The sequence below is a fragment of the Salmo salar genome, chromosome ssa18, assembly GCF_905237065.1.
Source record: "Salmo salar chromosome ssa18, Ssal_v3.1, whole genome shotgun sequence".
Taxonomy (NCBI): Eukaryota; Metazoa; Chordata; class Actinopteri; order Salmoniformes; family Salmonidae; genus Salmo; species Salmo salar.
This window is the reverse complement of record NC_059459.1, coordinates 22,272,649-22,294,900: the sequence shown is the minus strand read 5'-3', so window position 1 is coordinate 22,294,900 and position 22,252 is coordinate 22,272,649. Positions and strand designations below refer to the sequence as shown.

At 42.7% G+C, this 22,252-nt stretch overlaps 1 protein-coding gene across 2 annotated transcripts in view; it reads right to left on the bottom strand.

The window, feature by feature from the left end:
* Window positions 1-21,813, bottom strand: part of LOC106577051 (glutamate receptor ionotropic, delta-1) — a 353,761-nt gene extending 331,948 nt beyond the window's left edge. For both annotated transcript variants that reach the window (XM_014154750.2, XM_014154751.2), the window contains exons 1-2: window positions 21,407-21,813; window positions 16,897-17,052 (exon numbers count right to left, since the gene is read on the bottom strand). In XM_014154750.2, the coding sequence (XP_014010225.1) occupies window positions 16,897-17,052; window positions 21,407-21,485 (235 nt within the window). In that variant the 5' untranslated portion in view covers window positions 21,486-21,813. The remainder of the gene's footprint in view (window positions 1-16,896; window positions 17,053-21,406) is intronic.
* Between the last annotated feature and the right edge of the window lie 439 nt (window positions 21,814-22,252).

Sequence of the window (22,252 nt, the reverse complement as noted above, 5' to 3'; positions counted from 1 at the left end):
AAGAGCACCTCCTCCCAGCTTCCCACTGCACTGAGGCTAGGAAACATTGTACCAATGATAAATCCACAATAATCAAGAATTTCAATAAGCATTTCTCTACGGCTGGCCATGCTTTCCTTCTGGCTACCCAACCTCGGCCAAAAGCTCTGTACTCCCCTGCAGCTACTTGCCCAAGCCTCCCCAGCTTCTCCTTCATCCAAATCCAGATAGCAGATGTTCTGAAAAAGCTGCAAATCCTGCACCCGTACAAATCAGCTGGGCTAGACAATCTGGACCCTCTCTTTCTAAAATTATCCACCGCCATTGTTGAAACCCCTATTACTAGTCTGTTCAACCTCTCTTTCCTATCATCCGAGATTCCTAAAGATTGGAAAGCTGCTGCACTCATCCCCCTCTCCAAACTGTTACAGACTTATATCCATCCTGCCCTGCCTTTCCAAAGTCTTCGAAAGCCATGTAAACAAACAGATCACTGACCATTTTGAATCCCACGGTACCTTCTCCACTGTGCAATCCGGTTTCCAAGCTGGTCACGGGTGCACCTCAGCCACACTCAAGGTACTAAACGATATCATAACCGCCATCGATAAAAGACAATACTGTGCAGCCATTTTCATCGACCTGGCCAAGGCTTTCGACTCTGTCAATCACCGTATTCTTATCGGCAGACTCAATAGCCTTGGTTTCTCAAATGACTGCCTCGCCTGGTTCACCAACTGCTTCTCAGATAGAGTTCAGTGTGTCAAATCGGAGGGCCTGTTGTCTGGACCTCTGGCAGTCTCTATGGGGGTACCACAGGGTTCAATTCTCGTGCCGACTCTTTTCTCTGTATATATCAATGATGTCGCTCTTGCTGCGGGTGATTCCTTGATCCATCTCTATGCAGACGACACCATTCTGTATACATCTGGCCCTTCTTTGGACACTGTGTTAACAAACCTCCAAACAATCTTCAATGCCATTCAACACTCCTTCCGTGGCCTCCAACTGCTCTTAAATGCTAGTATAACGAAATGCATGCTCTTCAATCAATCACTCCCCGCACCCGCCCAACTAGCATCACTACTCTGGACGGTTCTGACTTAGAATATGTAGACAACTACAAATACCTAGGTGTCTGGCTAGACTGTAAACTCTCCTTCCAGACTCATATTAAGCATCTCCAATCCAAAATTAAATCTAGAATCGGCTTCCTATTTCGCATCAAAGCCTCCTTCACTCACACTGCCAAACATAGGCTCGTAAAACTGACTATCCTACCGATCCTCGACTTAGGCGATGTCATTTACAAAATAGCCTCCAACACTCTACTCAGCAAACTGGATGCAGTCTTTCACAGTTCCATCCGTTTTGTCACCAATGCCCCATATACCACCCACGACTGCGACCTGTATGCTCTCGTCGGCTGGCCCTCGCTACATATTCGTCGCCAGACCCACTGGCTCCAGGTCATCTATAAGTCTTTGCTAGGTAAAGCTCTGCCTTATCTCAGCTCACTGGTCACCATAACAACACCCACCAGTAGCACGCGCTCCAGCAGGTATATCTCACTGGTCATCCCCAAAGCCAACACCTACTTTGTCTGCCTTTCCTTCCTGTTCTCTGCTGCCAATGACTGGAACGAATTTCAAAATCGCTGAAGTTGGAGACATATCTCCCTCACTAACTTTAAGCATCAGCTATCTGAGCAGCTCACCGATCGCTGCAGCTATACACAGCCCATCTGTAAATAGCCCATCCAACTTCCTACCTCATCCCCATATTGTTTTTATTTACTTTTTTTGCTCTTTTGCACACCAGTATTTCTACTTGCACATCTATCACTCCAGTGTTAATTTGCTCAATTTTAATTACTTCGCTACTATGGCCTATTTATTGCCTTACCTCCTTATTCCATTTGCACACACTGTATATAGATGTTTCTATTGTTATTGACTGTACTTTTGTTTATCCCATGTGTAACTCTGTGTTGTTGTTTTTTGTCGCACTACTTTGCTTTATCTTGGCCAGGTCGCAGTTCTCAACTGGCCTACCTGGTTAAATAAAGGTGAAATAATACAAATTCAAAAATAGTTAAAGGTTAAATTAAAAAAAGAAAACCATTATTATTATTCAAAGTAAGCTATTCATTATATACCCACCGTACATTTCAAAACATAGGCCTAAAATGTTTGTGTTGTATTGTCTGTGTGTGGCTGTTTCATATTGAAAAAAAAGTGTGCACATTTGGGCTTAACGAAAACACCTTCAGGCCTTTCTATTCTTCCTTGCTTACTTGTACAATAAGCTGTTAGCTGTTTGCCTACGCCGCTGGTCTAGCCTCTGACTATTGGTACAAAGTACAAATTCAGAGTTGTCACCCAAGAGTAGCCATTTTTGTGGTTTTGGAAGGATATGTTATTTTACATGATGAGAGAAAGCTATGTAGGGTAGAGTGTCTCATTCCTATGTCCTGTATTATTCATTCTGAGGGGTTGCTAGCGGGAAGTTGGCATCGCAGTGAATGAGAACACGTAGGACAGAATTCCGTCCTGCTGGGTTGGAGAAAAGGAGGATGGAGATGATTAGAGACGCATCCCCCACACTTTTCCCCTCCAGCTAACTAGTCCTCCTCACCACCTCCTACTCATCCACTTGCTTTTCCATTCTCCAATAAGACATCATGATGAAATAAGATTTTCTCATTCAACGCTGAGATTGTTTAGTTCACACGTGTAAGATGCAGCACGGGGAAGGTTTCCTAAGCTTACTTCTTACTTTGCTATGCTTGCCATGTCCATGCTACAGGTCCAATCAGAGTAACGTTGTATTAGAACTGTGTCAAAGGTGAAGTCACTAAAAACAGTAAGAATCACAAATTACAATTCTTGTTCTGCCTAACAATTGGAACATGTGGCCTGTAGACAAATCACTCCCCAATGTACTACTGAATGTGGCCAGCAGATGTAATTTTTCTTAGCTAAGTATCATTGAACCAAAGTGAGACTGAACCTACACTGTTTGGGATTTCTAACTGCAGTTGAGAAACTTCAATCTGACCTTTGAGGCTTGCCTTAGAAGCTTGGGGCTGTTAACTCCATGCCGTCATCTGGTCTGTCCATTAGAAGCAGCTCCAAAGACCCATAATCTTATCACAGCTTGCCTGCTGTATTCAACCTTTTCAATAATCACACAAAGAAATAAGGCTCTGTCAAGTCTGAATTATTTACATTACATGTATAATACATGCATACATGTATAATGTAGCATTGTACATGTTAATTTAGTCCAAAGGCTGTAATATTTACAAGGCATTTAGGGTATGTCTGCATAGCCAAAGCTGATAGTTTGGCAATGATTACAGTGTTGTATGGGCTATTTGGCCATTATATGTGGAGTTGCTTTACTGCCAGGACATGAGAACCTCTACTGCTCCAAGCAAAGACACACACACACACACACACACACACACACACACACACACACACACACACACACACACACACACACACACACACACACACACACACACACACACATATGATACACATAGTCAGACAAACTTATAGTGGCACATACAGTGCATTTGGAAAGTATTCAGACCCCTTGACTTTTTCCACATTTTGTTGAGTTACCGCCTTATATTCCAAAATGGATTAAATAAAAAAAAATGCCTCATCAAACGAAACACAATAACCCATAATGACAAAGTGAAGACAGGTTTTTAGAAATTTTTGCTAATTTATTAAAAATAAAAAACAGAAATACCTTATTTACATAAGTATTCAGACCCTTTGCTATGAGACTTGAAATTCAGCTCAGGTGCATCCTGTTTCCATTGATCATCCATGACATGTTTCAACAACTTGATTGGAGTCCAGAGATCCTTGATGAAAACCTGCTCTAGAGCATTCAAGACCTCAGACTGGGGTGACGGTTCCCCTTCAAACAGGACAATGATCCTATGCACACAGCCAAGGCAATGCAGGAGTGGCTTCGGGACAAGTCTTTGAATGTCCTTGAGTGGCCCAGCCAGAGCCCGGACTTGAACCCGATTGTACATCTCTGGAGAGACCTGAAAATTAGCTATGCAACGAGGCTCCCCATCCCACCTGAAAGAGCGTGAGAATATCTGCAGAGACGAATGGGAGAAACTCCCCAAATACAGATGTGCCAAGTTTGTAGAGTCATACCAAAAAAGACTTGAGGCCGTAATCGTTGCCAAAGACGCTTCAACAAATCACTGAGTAAAGGTTCTGAATACCTATGGAAATGTGAAATTTCTGTTTTTTTATTTGTAATAAATTAGTTTTTGCTTTGTCATTATGGGGTATTGTGTGTAGATTGATGATGGGTAAAAAAACAATTGAATCAATTTTAGAATAAAGCTGTAATGTAACAAAATGTGGAAAAAGTCAAGGGGTCTGAATACTTTCTGAATGCACTGTACAATATCCATAGCAAATTACACTTTAGTGCAGCACTTTGATTACAAAACAGGGTAAATGAGGGCAATGGTATGGAAAGGATTTCTGTCTGATAAGGATCAAAATGAGGCCAAAGCTGTAGGCGACTAGATAATAGAAGACGAGCGTACTGTACTTGACTGAGGTAAAATATAAATCATTCACATTAAGTTTAGTAAAAAAGGGCCCGTCTCGCCCCGTCTCTCTATCTCGAAGATCCCTTTTAACCTGTAGCTACTTCATAATTCATGCCCTCTCTCTTATGGAGAGGTGGAATGATGTACCTCATATATTTATCCACCATCCTATGATTGATAAAGATTACCCTAGTAAGTAATGTCACTAGAATGGACAACTGAATGTTTCAGATGAATAAAGAAAACACCTCATGACTGGTTCTAGAAAGTAATTCTTCTTTTTTTGCGTGTGAAGACAAGTATAAATCTGGCCAATTTATCAGTTATAAATCAAGCCAGTGTTTGTAAAGCAGAGATGCATGCTTTCATTTGTGAAATGTCAAGCATAATGGCTGGGTTTACACCACAGCATGCAACATGCAGAGAAACATCTATTATTCATCTCAAATGTACTTTACCAGCAACAATATGTGACAAAGACTGACATTACATCCTCTTGTGTTAAAAACAAAAAACAATGTTTTAAGTGAGAAGGCGCTTTTACACCGGAAGGTGATTATGCATCATTATTTTACAACATTATAATTAAGCGATAAGGCCCGAGGGGGGTGTGGTATACGGCCAGTATACCATGGCTAAGGGCTGTTTTGCATTATCTATTCCAAATATCTACTCCAAACTTTTTTAGAATTATCTACTGTAAATATGACATTATTCCAATATTTCCATCAGTTTGAATCCCTTTCAAGGGGGGACTTTTATTTTAAAGATGAACCGCAAATTCCACTATTGTGGCTATTCCTTATTGTGGCTAGCTTCACACAGGTGTGCACGGCAGTTTGGAAAAGTTGTTAGTTTAGTTTGGCAATGTTGGCAATGTCGATTAGCACATATGTGGATTAAAATGCCAAGAAGACTGTAGAAGGAGCGTATGGTGTCCTCCAAAAACTTTGACTTCGAAAGACTATTTAAATGTATTGAAGCGTTCACTCCAAAATGATTTTGTTCATTCACTCAAGAGTGATTGCACATTTATTTATCTTGCTTGTTGAAAATATAATAGTCTTAAACAGTTGATTTGTTAAAAACAGACTCATTTAATCAAGTAGGTAACCAAGTTAGCAAGAGTTTGCTTTGATTTTGACTGCATGCTGCTGGCTGGGCTGGTTGCAACCTGATCTCATAGCATTTCGTATTCTGTATGTAAATCCGAGATACTTAATTTAGTACGATAGGTGTGTATTAATTTGTGGATGTCCATAATCCATTTCTCATGATATGTTACGAATTACAATTCTTATGGCATGTTAAGTATTTGTAATTTGTATGATCTGTTATGGATTTCAATTCGTAAAATATGTATGATATGGTACGAAATCCAATTTGATGTTGCTAATGTTAGCTAGGTGGCTAATGTTAGCTAGGCTAGTTAGGGTTAAGGTTAGTGTTAGGAGTTATGTTAAACGGTTAAGGGAAGGGTTAGCTAGCATGCTAAGTAATTGCAAAGTAGCTAAAAAGTAGTAAGTACGGTAGTTGCAAAGTAGGTAATTAGCTAAAATGCCAATGTTTTCCATGATGAGATTAGAACACTCAACCTTTGGGTTGATAGACATTTGTGTTATCAGCCATATGTCCACTGCGACATATACTTAAGTATCAAAAGTAAATGTAATTGCTAAAATATACTTAATTATCAAAAGTAAATATATTACTTCACGTTCCTTATGTTCAGGCAATCCAGGCAGCCAATTTTCTTGTTTTTTATTTATCGGAGATCCAGGGGCTCTCAGCACTCAGACATAATTTACATACGAAGCATTTGTGTTTAGTGAGACCGCCAGATCAGAGGCAGTATGGATGACCAGGGGTGTTCACTTGATAAGTGTCACGGTTGTTGTTGGTAGAAATGGAGGACCAAAATGCAGCAGGTACGTGAATGCTCATCTTGATTTTTAATTATCTTCAAAAATGAACATACAAAATAACAAAACCGAAAAACGAACAACTAACAAACAGTCTGGCAAAGCAAAGCTCAACACAGAACAATCACCCACAAATCACACACACAAACACACCCTAATATATGGGACTCTCAATCAAAGGCAGATAGACAACACCTGCCTTCAACTGAGAGTCCCAACCCCAATTAACCAAACATAGAAACACACACACTAGACTAACCATAGAATACAAACACATAGACCATCAACCAAAAACCCGGAAATACTAAATCAAACACCCTTTACACAAACACACCACCCCGAACCACATAAAACAAATACCCTCTGCCACGTCCTGACTAAACTACAAAAACAATTAACCTTATACTGGCCAGGACATGACAATAAGTGTGTGAATTGGACCATTTTCCTGTCCTGCTAAGCATTCAGAATGTAACAAGTACTTGTGGGTGTCAGGGAAAATGTATGGAGTCAAAAGTACATTATTTTCTTTAGGAATGTAGTGGAGTAAAAGCAATCGTTGTCAAAAAAGATAAATAGTAAAGTACTGATACCTCCAAAAACGACTTAAGTAGTACTTCAAAGTAGTTTTACTTCAGTGCTTTACACCACTGGTATCTTGTAGCTTGCGGTGACTTCAGCCATGATAGCTCTCAAAGCGATGTTGTCTGGAAAACTATTCATAGAATAAAAGTCAAAAGATGTGATGCATGTCTGAATGGAATGTGCTATAATATTATGTCCAGTGTCCAATGTCCAATGTCCATGCATTTTATCCAGATTTCATCTGCACTTGACCTCCACTCAAAAAACAGGGTTTAGGGTTTTACGTTTCTTTCTGGGGGTTTACATAGCTTCACTACCAGATAAATCCATGATGCCTGGGCATGAGTGTGAGGACTTGTGGCATGGAGAGAGTAGCGTGACCCAGTAGCAGATGGGCCCACTCACTGATGCTGAGTTGAACAGTGTTTCTCGGCGATACCACATACAAAGGCTCACAAACCTGTCTTGTAGTCAATGTGGCAGTGAGCTGAACCAACATAATCTTTTTTATTACCTAAGATTTAACAGTCTGTAGCTCTCTCTCCATTTCTCGCTCTCTCTCTCTAACCATCTCTCCCTTCTTCTCTCCATTCTTCTTCATCTTTTCTCTCTCTCCAACTCTCCCTTCTTCTTCTCTCTCTCCAACTCTCTCCCTTCTTCTTCTCTCTCTCCCACTCTCTCTCTCTTCTTTCTTTCTCTCCGTTCTTCTCTCTCTCCAACACTCTCTCCCTTCTTCTTCCTCTCGCTCACCCTTCCTCCATCTCTTTTTCTCTATCTCTCTGAAAGGAATGAGTAGTGGGAAGCGGCCAAGCAGCCAATGTTCCTCTCGTTGCCTCCTGTTTATACACTAATAGGATTTACTCTGAGGCTTATTTTCCGCTCCTTGTCTTCCGTCCTGGAATGGAGTCCTCCGCAGCCAACAGTGCAGGTGGTGGGTAGTAAATTATACATGCTGCCCTCCAAGCACTTCAGCATGAGGGAGGGGGGTCCCAAAAAAAAGCCTCCGTCCTGAACACCCCCACCACAACCCTCCCTAACTCCTAGTCCCACCATCTTCCTCCCATCCCTCCCTCCTCCTCCCCATCCCTTCCTCCTCCTCCCCATCCCTCCCTCCTCCACTCCATCCCTCCCTCCTCTCCATCCCTCCCCTCCTCCTTTCCATTCCTCTACTCCCTCCACTCCATCCCTCCCTCCTCCACTCCATCCCTCCCTCCCGTCTATTCCTCCCCTCCTCCTCTCCATCCCTCCCTCCTCCTCTCCATCCCTCCCTCCTCCTCTCATCCCTCCCTCCTCCTCTCATCCCTCCCTCCTCCTCTCCATCCCTCCCCTCATCCACTCCATCCCTCCCTCCTCCTGTCTATTCCTCCCCTCCTCCTCTCCATCCCTCTTCTACACCATCCCTCCCTCCCTCCCTCCATCCCTCCCTCCTCCTCTCCATCCCTCCCTTCTCCTCTCCATCCCTCCCTTCTCCTCTCCATCCCTCCCTCCTCCTCTCCATCCCTCACTCCTCCTCTCCCTCCCTCCTCCTCTCATCCCTCCCTCCCTCCTCTGCTCCATCCCTCCCTCCTCCTCTCTATCCCTCCCCTCATCCACTCCATCTCTCCCTCTCTCCTCCTGTCTATTCCTCCCTCCCCCCTCCTCTCCATCCCTCTCCTCCTCCACTCCATCTCTCCCTCCCTCCTCCTCTCTATCCCTCCCTCCCATCTATTCCTCCCTCCTCCTCTCCCTCCCTCCTCCTCTCCATCCCTCCCTCCTCCTCTCATCCCTCCCTCCTCCTGTCTATTCCTCCCCGCCATCCCTCTTCTACACCATCCCTTCCTCCATCCCTCCCTTCTCCTCTCCATCCCTCCCTCCTCCTCTCCATCCCTCACTCCTCCTCTCCCTCCCTCCTCCTCTCCATCCCTCCCTCCTCCTCTATTCCTCCCCTCCTCCTCGCCATCCCTCTTCTACACCATCCCTTCCTCCATCCCTCCTTCCTCCTTCCTCCTCTCTATCCCTCCCTCCTCCTCTCCATCCCTCCCTTCTCCTCTCCATCCCCCCTTCTCCTCTCCATCCCTCCCTCCTCCTCTCCATCCCTCCCTCCTCCTCTATTTCCCTCTCCTCCTCCACTCCATCTCTCCCTCCCTCCTCCTCTCTATCCTTCCCTCCTCCCCTCCTCCTCTCTATCCCTTTCTCTCTATCCCTTCCTCCTCCCCTCCTCCTCTCTATCCCTCCCTCCTCTCCATTCCACCCTCACTCCTCCTCTCCATCCCTCCCTACCCCACTCCATCCCTCCCTCATCACTATTTCTCAAGCACTTTTTAAGCAGCTCAATAATGTTAAAGCACAACAAACCATAGAAAAAGAGAAATTATGCCATAGACTTGTGACCTAGACGATCACCAGCATCCATCTGATTGGACAGGTCATCTCCCAGGAGACAATCAGTCTTGATTTCCTCTTTACCACCTCCATCACTATTACAGGTAATGGAGAGGAGTATTTGGGGTCGCAGAAAAGTGAAAACATTTGTCATATCGACCTGCACTGTTCTTACTGTCACATGGGAGAGAAATGCATGAAAATAACCTGCATAAGATGGATATGTTGTTGTTAGTTCAGTTAATCATTGAAATTGATCATTTCTACAGACAGACAGGCGAGTACCTGTGGATAGATAATATGGCAACAAACATTGTACAATAAAAAAGGGATTGGCAATCTTACATACAGTAATTACATACAGTAATTGGTCCAATTCAGTAGTTTATACCAGACCTCATATCATGAAAGCCTATGTTTGCCTTCCAAAATAAAACTCAACCTGTAGCAGTGTGACCCACAAAGATCACCCCCCAAAGATCAGAAATCACCTTCAAAAGACACATCAGCTGGAGGACAAGAGGAAATGAGGGAGAAAAGAGAAAAGAGAGTGATGATGCACCTGAAACACCCTAATTAGTGCCTTACAGTCACTCTGTTTACATTACAGTCACTCTGTTTACATGTGAATCCAAAGTTCACCATTTAATTTCCTGAAAACCTGGCAATTACCGGCCTTGCAATCGCTAAGGGAATAGGGCAGGAAAAAAACAAATAACATTGCTTTACTTTTTCAAAAAGTGATACCATGCTTCAAAAGCCTGTTTTCTGATACCCAAATTAAAAGATTAGTGAAATCCCAGCTCGCAGTGACATTTAGAGAGAAGCCGATGACTCCTTTGAATACAGATTAGTGTATACCTTTAAATACAACAGTGGTACCAACACGTACAATTCCAAAGGCAAATCTCATTCAATGTGCTAGCAATTTCTCTAGGGGCTGATACCAAGAGATGACTTACACTACACTCTCAACGCATTCAGAGGTGTCACAGAAACTCAGAGACGTGCAGAGTCAATGACCTGAATGACACAACATATCCCGGTGCACCCAAGGAATGACAGCAGCAGGCTGGATTTAGGCACAGAGCGGACAAAGCCTTGTACAGAACGCTTCAGTGGAACACTTTCCAGGACGGGGAGAGAAGAGGGACAGAACAGTGACTACATTTAGGAGCAGTGGGCCGGACCATAACTCACACTATCTCTCTCTCTCAGCTCACTTTGTCTCTTTATTCTCTGACAGGACCTACAGCGCCAGGCAGTGCTGACTCTCTCCATTCCAAAGGGGATAGTCGAATGCATATTCTATGTGTCTTTCAGGTCTCAATGGGCTGCAGGTCTGATAGGCCCTTCTCTTTGCCAGAGGTCTATCTGTGATTTATTCTGCTGTAGACTACATGGTCACTACAGCATGAAAATGCACATGCAACATGCACAGGCAAGGCAGTATTTATGCATAGTAGAATAGGTTGTGAGTAAAAGGTACAGGAGTAATGCACACACACACACACACACACACACACACACACACACACACACACACACACACACACACACACACACACACACACACACACACACACACACACACACACACACACACACACACACACACACACACACACACACACACACACACACACGGATACTAACAGTAAATAAAACGCTATTTAACACATATGCACAGACAAACACACACACGGCCAACTCAGCATGCGTAAAGTACCAACACAGCCACACATACACATGTACACACACGGCAGCATGAACTGGACGGCAGCAGCATCATGCATAGTATACTGCTAGCTGATGTGTTTTCAGACATTTTCATGTCCACTATCATCCCTGTGCCCAAGAAAGGGAAAGTAACTGAACTGAATGACTACTGACCCATAGCACTCACTTCCGTCATCATGAAGTGCTTCAAGAGGTTAGTCAAAGACCACGTCACCTCCTCCCTCCTCGACACACCCAGCCCTCTCCAATTCTCCTACCGCCAACAGATCCACGGATGACGTAATCACCATGGCACTGCACACTAACCTCACCCACCAGGACAAAAGGAATGCATATGTGAGGATGCTGTTCATCGACTACAGCTCGGTATTCAATACCATAGTGCACTCTAAGCGCATCACAAAGCTCAAGACCCTGGTCCTGGACTTCCTGAAGGGCCGCCCCCAGGTGGTGAAGGTAGGCAACATAACCTCTTCCACACTGATCCTCAACACATGGGCCCCACAAGTGTGCGTCCTCAGTCCCCTCCTGTACTCCCTGTATACCCACGCCTGCGTGGCCTCACACAGTTCCAACTCCATCATCAAGTTCGCTGACTACACAACAGTAGTAGGCCTGATTACCAACAACGATGAGACGGCTAAAAGAGAGGAGGTAGGCACTCCGACGGTGTGGTGCCAGGTAAACAACCTCTCCCTCAACATCAGCAACACAAAGGAACTGATTGTGGACTTCAAGAGGAACCAGGCTTGGCACGCCCCCATCCTCATCAACAAGGCCGCCGTGGAGATGGTCAAAAATGTAAAGTTTCTTGGCGTACACATCTCCGAGGAGCTGAAATGGTCAAACCACACGGACACTGTGGTGAAGAAGGCACGACAGGGACTCTTCAATCTCAGGAGGCTGAAGAAATGCGGCCTGTCCCAGAGGGCCCTCAGTGTTCTACAGGAGCACTATCGAGAGCATAATGTCAGGCTGCATCACAGCCTGGCATGGCAACTCCATCGCTGCTGATCGCAAGGCTCTACAGAGGCTGGTACGCTCAGCCGAACGCACCATTGGGTGCACACAGCCTGTCCTCCAAGACACCTACAATACAGGTGTAGCAGGAAGGCCAAGAAGATAATCAGAGACCTCAGCCAAAATCTAATCTAAATCGAATCGAATCTTACTACAGGCTAACAACTGTTTAACAACAATGCAGTTTGTCATGCAAATCTACCCAGCCCCTCGGCAGTGCAGCTCTGTGTATTAGTACACAATGTTATCGTAAACCCTCCATACTATACAATTCACCATCAATGCACAATAAGCAGCCTGATCAAGCCAGTCCCGGAAACATCCAGTATAATTACAGGAATAGTGTTAGACATGGATTAAATGAAAGGGTGAAATGTACACCACGGCTGTGACCTCACTTAGCTGATTGAAGCAGTTCCGTGTCTGCAGGCCAATCAAAGAGCTTATGACGGATTAAAAATAACCATTGGGTAATTAACAGGCCTGGAAAAGATGACGTGATCATTCTCCTCACTACACCCAGGAAATAGACATAAAAACACAAACAAATCCATTATGGAGATTTACCTACAGTTATTAAACCACAGGCGGGGACAATAATGGTCAAAGGCCAGCTTTCCATCATGTTTAGAGCGTTGTGAATAATGAGTTGTCATAAGTGGGGAATCTAGTGGGGATATTGCATTGGCCACGCCAACACTCTAAAAGGAGCTATCATTTGATCCTTTGGCACGTGTAGTAGAGGAAGGTGAAAGTGAACCTTACAGTTATTGAAGGAGGGTTTTCTAAGTCTATGTGCTTGGAGCAATTCAATTCTCCTTGACTTTTCCCTTGGGAGGAGTTGATGTAAATGGAGTTGCAGTAGTGGGTGTTGGGGGGTATTGGTACAAAGCACTCAACAAATTACTGCATCTCAACTCGGTGACTAAAATAGACCCTCATCTGCCGCAGTGAATAGTTAACGGCAGTTATTTGATACTCCGAAATAACTAACTAACTTGTCATTGATCTGATTGTTTGTCAATTTGAGTCATGCACAGGTCTTAACCCCTTTTTAGAATTGACCTGGATCTATCATATCAGTCTTGACGTGAAGGATGTCACCTAACCCAAACCTCATCATCCAGTGATCAACTTCATGCTAATATGGAAGCTCTCGTCACCTTAGTCCCTCTAGATCACAGAGACAGGTATTCTAATGCAACAGCTGTTTTTCCTCTTACCCTCCTACTGATCTTCTCCTTCACTTTTCTTCTTTTCCTCACGCCTACCCTTTTCCTTTCCTAAGCACTCCTCTTCCCGCACTCCTCCTTCACTCCCGCTCATTCTTATTCTGATCCTTGTTCTCTTCACACTTCTGCCCAGCCCTGCCTGTCTCCTCCTCCCTGGCGGTACACTGGCAGGGTCCTTAGTGGCAGTCACAGGGTGAATGTGAACAAAACAGCAAAGCAAAGGTCAACACGACCCTACTGCCACTCAACCATCCACTCATCTCACACACACCCCAGTCCCGGGAAGGCTCATCGATCCTGGCGCCTCATCGACCGGTAAGCCCCGAGTTCCAAAACACCCCCAATCAACAATAAATAAATAGCACTGCTAATGTGGAAATAGTGACTTGGTAAGCTATAATAATAACCAAAGGAAATCATCATAGACTAAGCAGCAGGAATGTCCACTGTAGAACAACCAGTAGGTTCCCTATGAAAGGTATTTGGGCTCACCATCAATCAGGCTTGATACCCAGTAAACCTTTGTGTTGTTGTCATATTTTAAGTCTTCTGCACTGATTTGTTTGGTATGCAGCCAGAAATAAACGTCTGTTGTCTTCTCTTATACTTTCAGAGCTGGAAGGTTATTGCCTGCTGTAACGGTAGATGCCCTTTATTAACAGAAAATGGCTTGTTTATACATGTTTTGATGATAGGCAACGACTCTGAATTAGGACGAGATAAGAAAACACATTTCTAAATAGAAGTCACCTCACTTTTATCGTGCAAAAATCACTTCAGTATTAACTTAAAGCTACAATCTGCAGTTTAAAAAATAACAAAGCCGTGAACCCGCCTTGGTTTTAGTAAAAAGCTGAGGAATGGGCTTGGAGAGATGTAACCACTCTCAAATTCATAGACAGAGCTATGGATACTAGGACTGACCATCCATGATATCAAAATGATAGTTTTAACCATGTTTTAAGGCTATACTATATACAGAGTGTTTGTTAATATTTACATGCTTTACAATCGCTGGAGTAAAACAAGGTTATATTTTGGGATCTGATGGGACACATGTATCAGTTATATTCTTCAAGAATCAATGGGTATTACTATTTGAGTGCTTTCGTAGCAGAGTAACTATTCTATTCAAGGCCATTGTAAAAGGATGCAGTGGTCTAAATGGCTGTAGCAGATCCCTAGCTATTAGGTTCATTTGATGAGGGTTCCATTCTCTTTCACAGTGCATGGAAACATCATTCAATACCACCATCATGGCCTTGGCAAACATATTAGTATCCAGTTCATTAATCATCCACTAACATTTAGTTTGCCTAGCTGAACACTCAGTCCAATTCAATTGAATCAACAATCCCTTACAACAGCTCTAACAAAAGCTTCAACATAAGCCAATTACCCCTCGTTTAAGTTACCATTCTGTTGGGGAGGGGAGGCATGTAAAAGTTTTTTCATTGTTCACCTTCTATGCCATTCTGTATGTCTGACAAGGTCGATAATCTCTTTGGCAACTTCTCTAAGCCTTTGACAACGGTTTTAATACTATTGTGTTCTCCTCTGGTTATATACAGCTAACTGCCAAAATAAAGGAAACACTTCCGTAAATGAGGCATACGAAGTATACCAAACAAAAATATAAATGCAACATGCAACAATTTCTAAGATTTTACTTAGTTACAGTTCATATAAGGAAATCACTGCCCAGTCATGTGAACTCCTAATCTATGGAGTTCACATGACTGGGCAGTGGCACAGACATGGGTGGGCCTAAGAGGGCATAGGCCCACCCACTTGGCAGCCAGGCCCACCCACTGTGGAGCCAGGCCCATCCAATCAGAATTTGTTTTTCCATACTAAAGGGCTTTATTACAGATAGAAATACTCCTCAACAAAACTGCACATTTTAAAGTGGCCTTTTATTGTATTTTTTTTGCTCATGAAACATGGAACTAACACTTTACATGTTGCGTTTATTTTTTTGTTCAGTGTATATTGAAAGCCGGTGATTCCACACGGGTATGGTTGTTGAGTTAATTAAGCAATTAACACCCCCTCATGCTTAGGGTCATGTATAAAAATGCCCAGTTCCCCATTATTTTTGCTACCATGGCTAGAAGAAGTGATCTCAGTGAGTTTGAAAGAGGGGTATCCATGGAGCATAGATGGTTTAAAGGGTGTGTGTGTGTGTGTGTGTGTGTGTGTGTGTGTGTGTGTGTGTGTGTGTGTGTGTGTGTGTGTGTGTGTGTGTGTGTGTGTGTGTGTGTGTGTGTGTGTGTGTATCTCAGTCACCAGATCTCAACCCAATTGAACACTTCTGGGAGATTCTGGAGCAGTGCCTGAGACAGCATTTTTCAACAAAACGCCAAATGATGGAATTACTCATGGAAAAATGGTGTGGCATCCCTCCAACAGAGTTCTAGATACGGTGCATTGAAGCTGTTCTGGCTCGTGGTGGCCCAGCACCCTATTAAGACAATTTATGTTGGTATTTCCTTTATTTTGGCAGTAACCTTATGATGTATTGTGATGATGTCAGCTGTTGGGTGACATCATATTTAAACCAAGGGGCCAGGGTTCCGGTCTACAGTAGAAGAACAGTTTTGACTGCTCCTGCAGTTTCGAATCGATACTGCAGTTTAACTGACGCCGGCCCAGAAAGACAATTCCCATTGAAGGCCACATAAAAAAGTCAGATTAGTAAATTCCTAAAAAGACACTTTAGTCATTACCTTTGTGTACATTTTTTGGGATGTTGAATTATTCAAATAATTATTGCTGAGGTCGATTTTTTCCCCCATCACTCACAGCCGAAGATATTAACGTTTTATATTCATCCAATGTCTGCCATGTTTGTGGATGACGTGATGACATCATCGCTGCTCCCTGTGCGCACTGAGTGCAAGCGTGCATGTGATGTTGGTCGGTATAAACTGGACGCAACTTGGATATAGACGGTGAACATGAGTAGATTACCTTGAAAACAACGGTCGGAAACTTTGGATGCAGTCTCCAGTTGGTATTATACCTCAGTGATTTGAACGGCACTGTCTGACTGACTATGCAAGCTACAAGAGACAAGCACTTTTAGCACTGTGAAGCTGTAGATGTGAATCTACAACATGAAAAAGTGAGATTGAATCTATCCACATTCTAAAGCTGATTATCTGCATCTGAGAAAAGAGATTTAAGTTAATAATCACCCGTCTGAACTTTGACTCAATACTTACATCTAGCTAAGAATTTAAACTGCAATAGATACAACAAACTATGGAAACAAGAAAATTGAAAGAATTTTTCAACAGCCTGCAAGTCTTTAACCACGATAAGAATGTAAACACCCTCATGCCATCAGAAATCACAAAGCTGAAATGGTGTCCCCAACCCTCCGGTCCTAAGCAATTAGATATAACAGCAAAGCAATCGATACAAAAAAATATTCTGCCGGGTCACTTACCTTCCTGCACTGCTTGAAATGGGTTGTTAGCCTCGATAGATTTTACAGAGTGGGTGATTTTTTCACTTTGTAGAATGTCGTCGTTGAGACTTAGGTCAGAAATGGCAAGTTGGAAAATTTCGTCATCCCTTCCAGCGTTTTCCTCAAATATGGCACCTGTTGGAGCAAAATAAATCAATATAGGCTCACGTATTTGTTGGGATAATAAACTGTGAACTGTGCCCATGGTTTTTTCATTCACCAACAGGTTTACTTGATCCAGCATAGTATCTATCCATTTTTAAATGATGATACAGTTTACACTGAACTACCTTATCGATTGCCCTTTATGGTATATGCGCTATTTGGATGCCTAAATAAATATTATTAAGGCTACATATTTACTGTAGGCAGAGTGGCTAACCTTGTCAAAAGTTCTTGATAGGCACTCTAGCACAGGTGGGATTACACGTGTTCATAAACGCGTGCAAAACAAATCACTTTCCAGACATGGATCTTTGGTTGGGTCTTTTGCCTATTTATTAGCAGCAAAGATAAACCATAGAACAGTGGAGTGCGGCAGAGTCACAAGCATTGGCTGTATAGTAGCCTACAGATGTGGAAACTGTCAATGGGATTTATTTCACATATGGACCTGTGAGTAGGCAGGGCAAACCCGTTTTGGTGATTTCTGCTATATAATCAAAATAAATCAATCACAGCACGTTTTTGGACTCATTCAGCAGTTTTTACCTGATTAAGTACAATACCATTGGAAATGAATGTTGAAAGTTTAATTTATGTTCCTAAAACTGCAGTTGAACATTATTCTGTCACTGCTTCCTGTAAACATTTTGATAAATAGCCCAACGTCAAAACACAGTTTTAAAGTGTCCAAATCAATAACCAATATGCAGGAACAGTTCACGATGTATTGAAAACCTAAACATAAAATGTACTATCTACAGTACACATGCATGTGCAACAATTGTAATCATATTGCTTGTATTTGTACAAGGGGCATATGCACTGTTTTTACATCACTGCTTAGAGGACAACCTGCAGAACACTTTCAGCTACGTTTTAGAATGTTGCATTTTGATACAGGGCTCACCAAAACAGAAAGAGAGACGCAACGCTGTTTTGTCAATCACTCCTATCGAGTATCACGTTGAAATTAATTAACCGAGAGCGGGGAGATAAGGTGCACGTCCTGTTAAAACTAACACACCTCAAAGAACACACGGAATCTGGGAATAATGTGTACATCACTGGTTAGAGGACAATTTGTAGAAGACAGCTAGCTACATTTTGAAGTGTTGCATTTTGATTCAAGTGGGTCGCCAACACGATACGTGTAATGCAACAATTTCGTGCAATTCTACACATTTTTCCATAATATGATAACCGGGGGTCTAACCCCCCTCCTGCCCTGAGGCACGTTCCCTGCGGTAATCTGGCCCTGCGAGGTGGCATTGGATATCAGCAGTGACAAATGTTGGTTGCTATTTGGCCTTGTGTTTTAGGTTATTGTCCTACTGAAAGGTGAATTTGTCTCCGTGTCTGTTGGAAAACAGACTGAACCAGGTTTTTCTATAAGATTTTGCCTGTGATTTTCCTGTTTCTTATCCTAAAAAAAATCCATAGTCCCTGCCGATGACAAGCATACCCATAACATGATGCAGCCACCACCATGCTTGAAAATATGAAGAGTGGTACTCAGTGATGTGTTGTGTTGGATTTGCCCCAAACATAACGCATTGTATTTAGGACATTAAGTACATTTCTTTGCCACGATTTTTGCTGTTTTATTTTAGTGCCTTATTGCAAACAGAATGCATGTTTTGGAATGCATTTTATTCTGTAAAGGCTTCTTTATTTTCACAAATTTTAGTTAGTTTTGTGGAGTAACTACGATGTTGTTGATCCATCCCTGAGCATTTTCCTTCTTCTCCAGCAACTAAGTTAGGAAAGAAGCCTGTATCTTTGTAGTGACTGGGTGTATTGATACACCATCCAAAGTGTAATTAATAACTTCACCATGCTCAATGCTGCTTTTTTTAACCTATTTACAATACATGTAGTTGCCCTTCTCTGTGAGGCATTGGTAAACCTGCCTGGTCTTTGTGGTTGAATCTGTATTTGATATTCACTGCTCGACTGAGGGACCTTACATATAATTGTATGTGTGGGGTACAGAGATGAGGTAGTCATGAAAAAAATCATGTTAAACACTATTACTGCACACAGAGTGAGTCCATGCAACTTATTATGTGACTTGTTAAGCAAATTTGTACTCCTGAACTTATTTAGGCTTTCCAAAACAAAGGGGTTGAATACTTATTGACTCAAGACATTTCAGCGTTTTTCTAAATTTCTAAAAATATAATCCCACTTTGACATTGTGGAGTATTGTGTGTAGGCCAGTGACATCTCATTTTTGAATGTAGGCTGTAACACAGCAAAATGTGGAAAAAGTCGAGGCGTGTGAATACTTTCTGAAGGCACTGTATTTCTCACTAATTTAACCATTTAGAGTTTAAAAATAGACTAGAACCTACATAGTGTCTGCAGCAGCCTAAACATTTGACGGCCCTACTGAAAGCAAAAGCGCCTCGCTATTTTGTGCGACTCACAATACATTTCACGACTTGGAAAGCGACAGTAAAGGGATTCAATTCACATCCTATTGAACTGAGAGCAGACGCGTGTTGTGTAGGAAAACATAGAGATCTCTATGGAGGACATAATTTCAAGAGGAAAATGTACCTGTGGTTGACCACTTTAGTTGCGTGTCAGTTGCAACTCTGGTTGATGTCTACTGAGCACAGCGTATGGAGGCTACGCTGTAGTACAGTGGGTTGCATACACACTAGTGTCACTGAGTGAAATATTATGGGAAACCTACAAAATAAAGTGATGATATACTTAGTGGCATGGTGTATTCTGACAATGAAGGCACATTTTAGCAATTTAAGCCATTTACTGCGTGAGTGTAGCTTCGGTTAAGCTCCCTAGCACTATCTATGAGAGAGCGAGAGAGAGAGAAAGAGACAGACAGACGGAGACAATTGCACTTGCACGGACACACACACTCACACATTAATCAAAGCGAGATAACCCAATAGCCACATATACAGACATCCCCACTTGAGATCAACCACAGATGTTCCCAGAAACCAAGTGTTGCATAATACAATAAAAAGTGGGATGATTAATTGTATTATCTGGGTCATCCGAGTTATCAGGGTTATTAGGGTCTATTAATATTAAAACCACACCGCAATTTCCCTGGAGAATGACCCAGAGGAGAGAGAGCACTTGCTGCTCCTATTTGGTAAGCAGTGCAATGTGGAGTAACACATTATATATAGGCCTATATGCCGTATGATAAGTACAAAGTAAAGGACACATTTAGGGTATGCAGCAGTAGCCTAATGTTATATTTTTTTTTAATAAACTCGTGTTTCGTCTTGTTCTTGAAAGGTGGTGCAACTACGCAACAGCATTATGATCATTGTTGAGAATATGCCTATATGTTGAGAATATGCATAGCCATTACTCTTGTAAAGAAATAGACGACCATATATTTGCACGCGTGTGTGTGTGTGTTTGAGTGAGCGAGCGAGAGAGAAGGAGAGGGGGGCTATGGAAGGTGTGGGATTTATCGTCGAGGTCGGGCATATCAATTCCATTTCAAACCAGGTTTTTCAAATAATTTGACTAGTGGTAGTAAAGGCTATACTTCAGTTTCGCGTTTATGCATGCATTTTGTGGAGATCGGGCATTAATGTAAATCCCGCAATCTCTCTTTAACATTCTGTATCATCATGAGTTTATTCTGTCTCCACAATACAATGACAACTCATGCTTTTTTGGTGCTGGAAAACTGGCAGATCAAACATCAAGCATATGTTGGCAGAAAAGCTCCCTCGAGGTTTAGGCTACACAATCCAATGTAATGACAGTATTGCATCTTTCACAATGAAAACCTATTGACAACCCATCTGTAATGCTATTGATATGGCGATCACGTCCCATTAAAAGTTAAGGCTTGTGGTCTGATTTAGGAGGGGGAGTGCATAACAAACCGTGAACCGCTCAAGTGACATTGATTCCTCAAAAGCTGATGGGGGAAAAGGCACTGCTACTGGTGAAAATAAATGCCATGTCTTTGCTAAATGATTGACATTTAAGAAATCGATCCACTCCATTCACATGTTAGCTAGACTTTCTCTGATAGCCTAAAAAAATGAAGTCGGCGAATGTTTACATTTCCTACACCAAGATTGAAATAGGGTTATGTTCAGGAGACTATACCTTAAGTTAACATTGACTGCATCCAAACTTTCAGTTTACATCTGACGCAGTCAAAATAGATTATTTATTCCGCAAAACATCCCTGAGGCTGCCCTTCACGCGTTACAGTTACGTGCATCGCATGCATTAGTCTCTGCTACACAGTGATGGTTCTAGATGTTTCTGCAGCACGTCTCACTAAAACCCGCGCATAGCTGTCCATGGTCCTTACCAATGTGAATGATGGAGTCCGCTCCGGCAGAATTGCATTGCAATATCCAGAGAGAAAGGCAGATCAACAGCAACTCCATTTCTGGCTTTTAGCGAAGCAGCTCATCCAAGCTTCCTCGGCTGTTCGACAATGCAATGGGTCACCACAAACAATGACCAAAAACGATACAAATCACAACTGTCATTCAGAAGCCTCAAAATGAAGGAAACACTAAAGAAAGACTAAAAACTATATTTATAACAAGGGAAATAACGGCTTTAAACGGAAAGTGAGGGGGAAATAAGGGAAGAAAGGTTGGGAAACCCGTGGTTGTATTCAAAGACAGCTACTGAGCCCGGCGTTCCGTCTCTCGCTCTCGCCTTCTCCAGCGCTCACTGTGTCTAAAAGCATGGCAAACTGCAAAAATGCGGAGGGACACCCCCCTGTAATCACAGAGAGAGAGAGAGAGAGAGAGAGACACTCACAAGCACACACACTGAATCGTGAAATCGCTTGTTCGCCCGACCCACGTGACTGCAGAGACTTCACTTCTCAGTGCAGTCCGGAGAAGCCGGGTAAAATGGAATTTGTTCTAGCCGGAGAGAGACGCGGGCAGAGCGCAGTGTTTTTAGAGTAGCCTACCTTGAGGCTGATAGACAACTATGCAGTGTATGCTTGGATGAAGGCTACTAAATAATTGCAAACACTGAATATAGTCATATTTATTGCGGTAGGCCTACATGATATACATTGATAGTCTGATCGAAAACTAGATTAGGCTATATGGTTCTGCCCCTGCTTGCCAAAATGCATTATGATTTACAAGTTATCATTTGATAAATAGGCTAATGTCCAGAAACTAAAGAG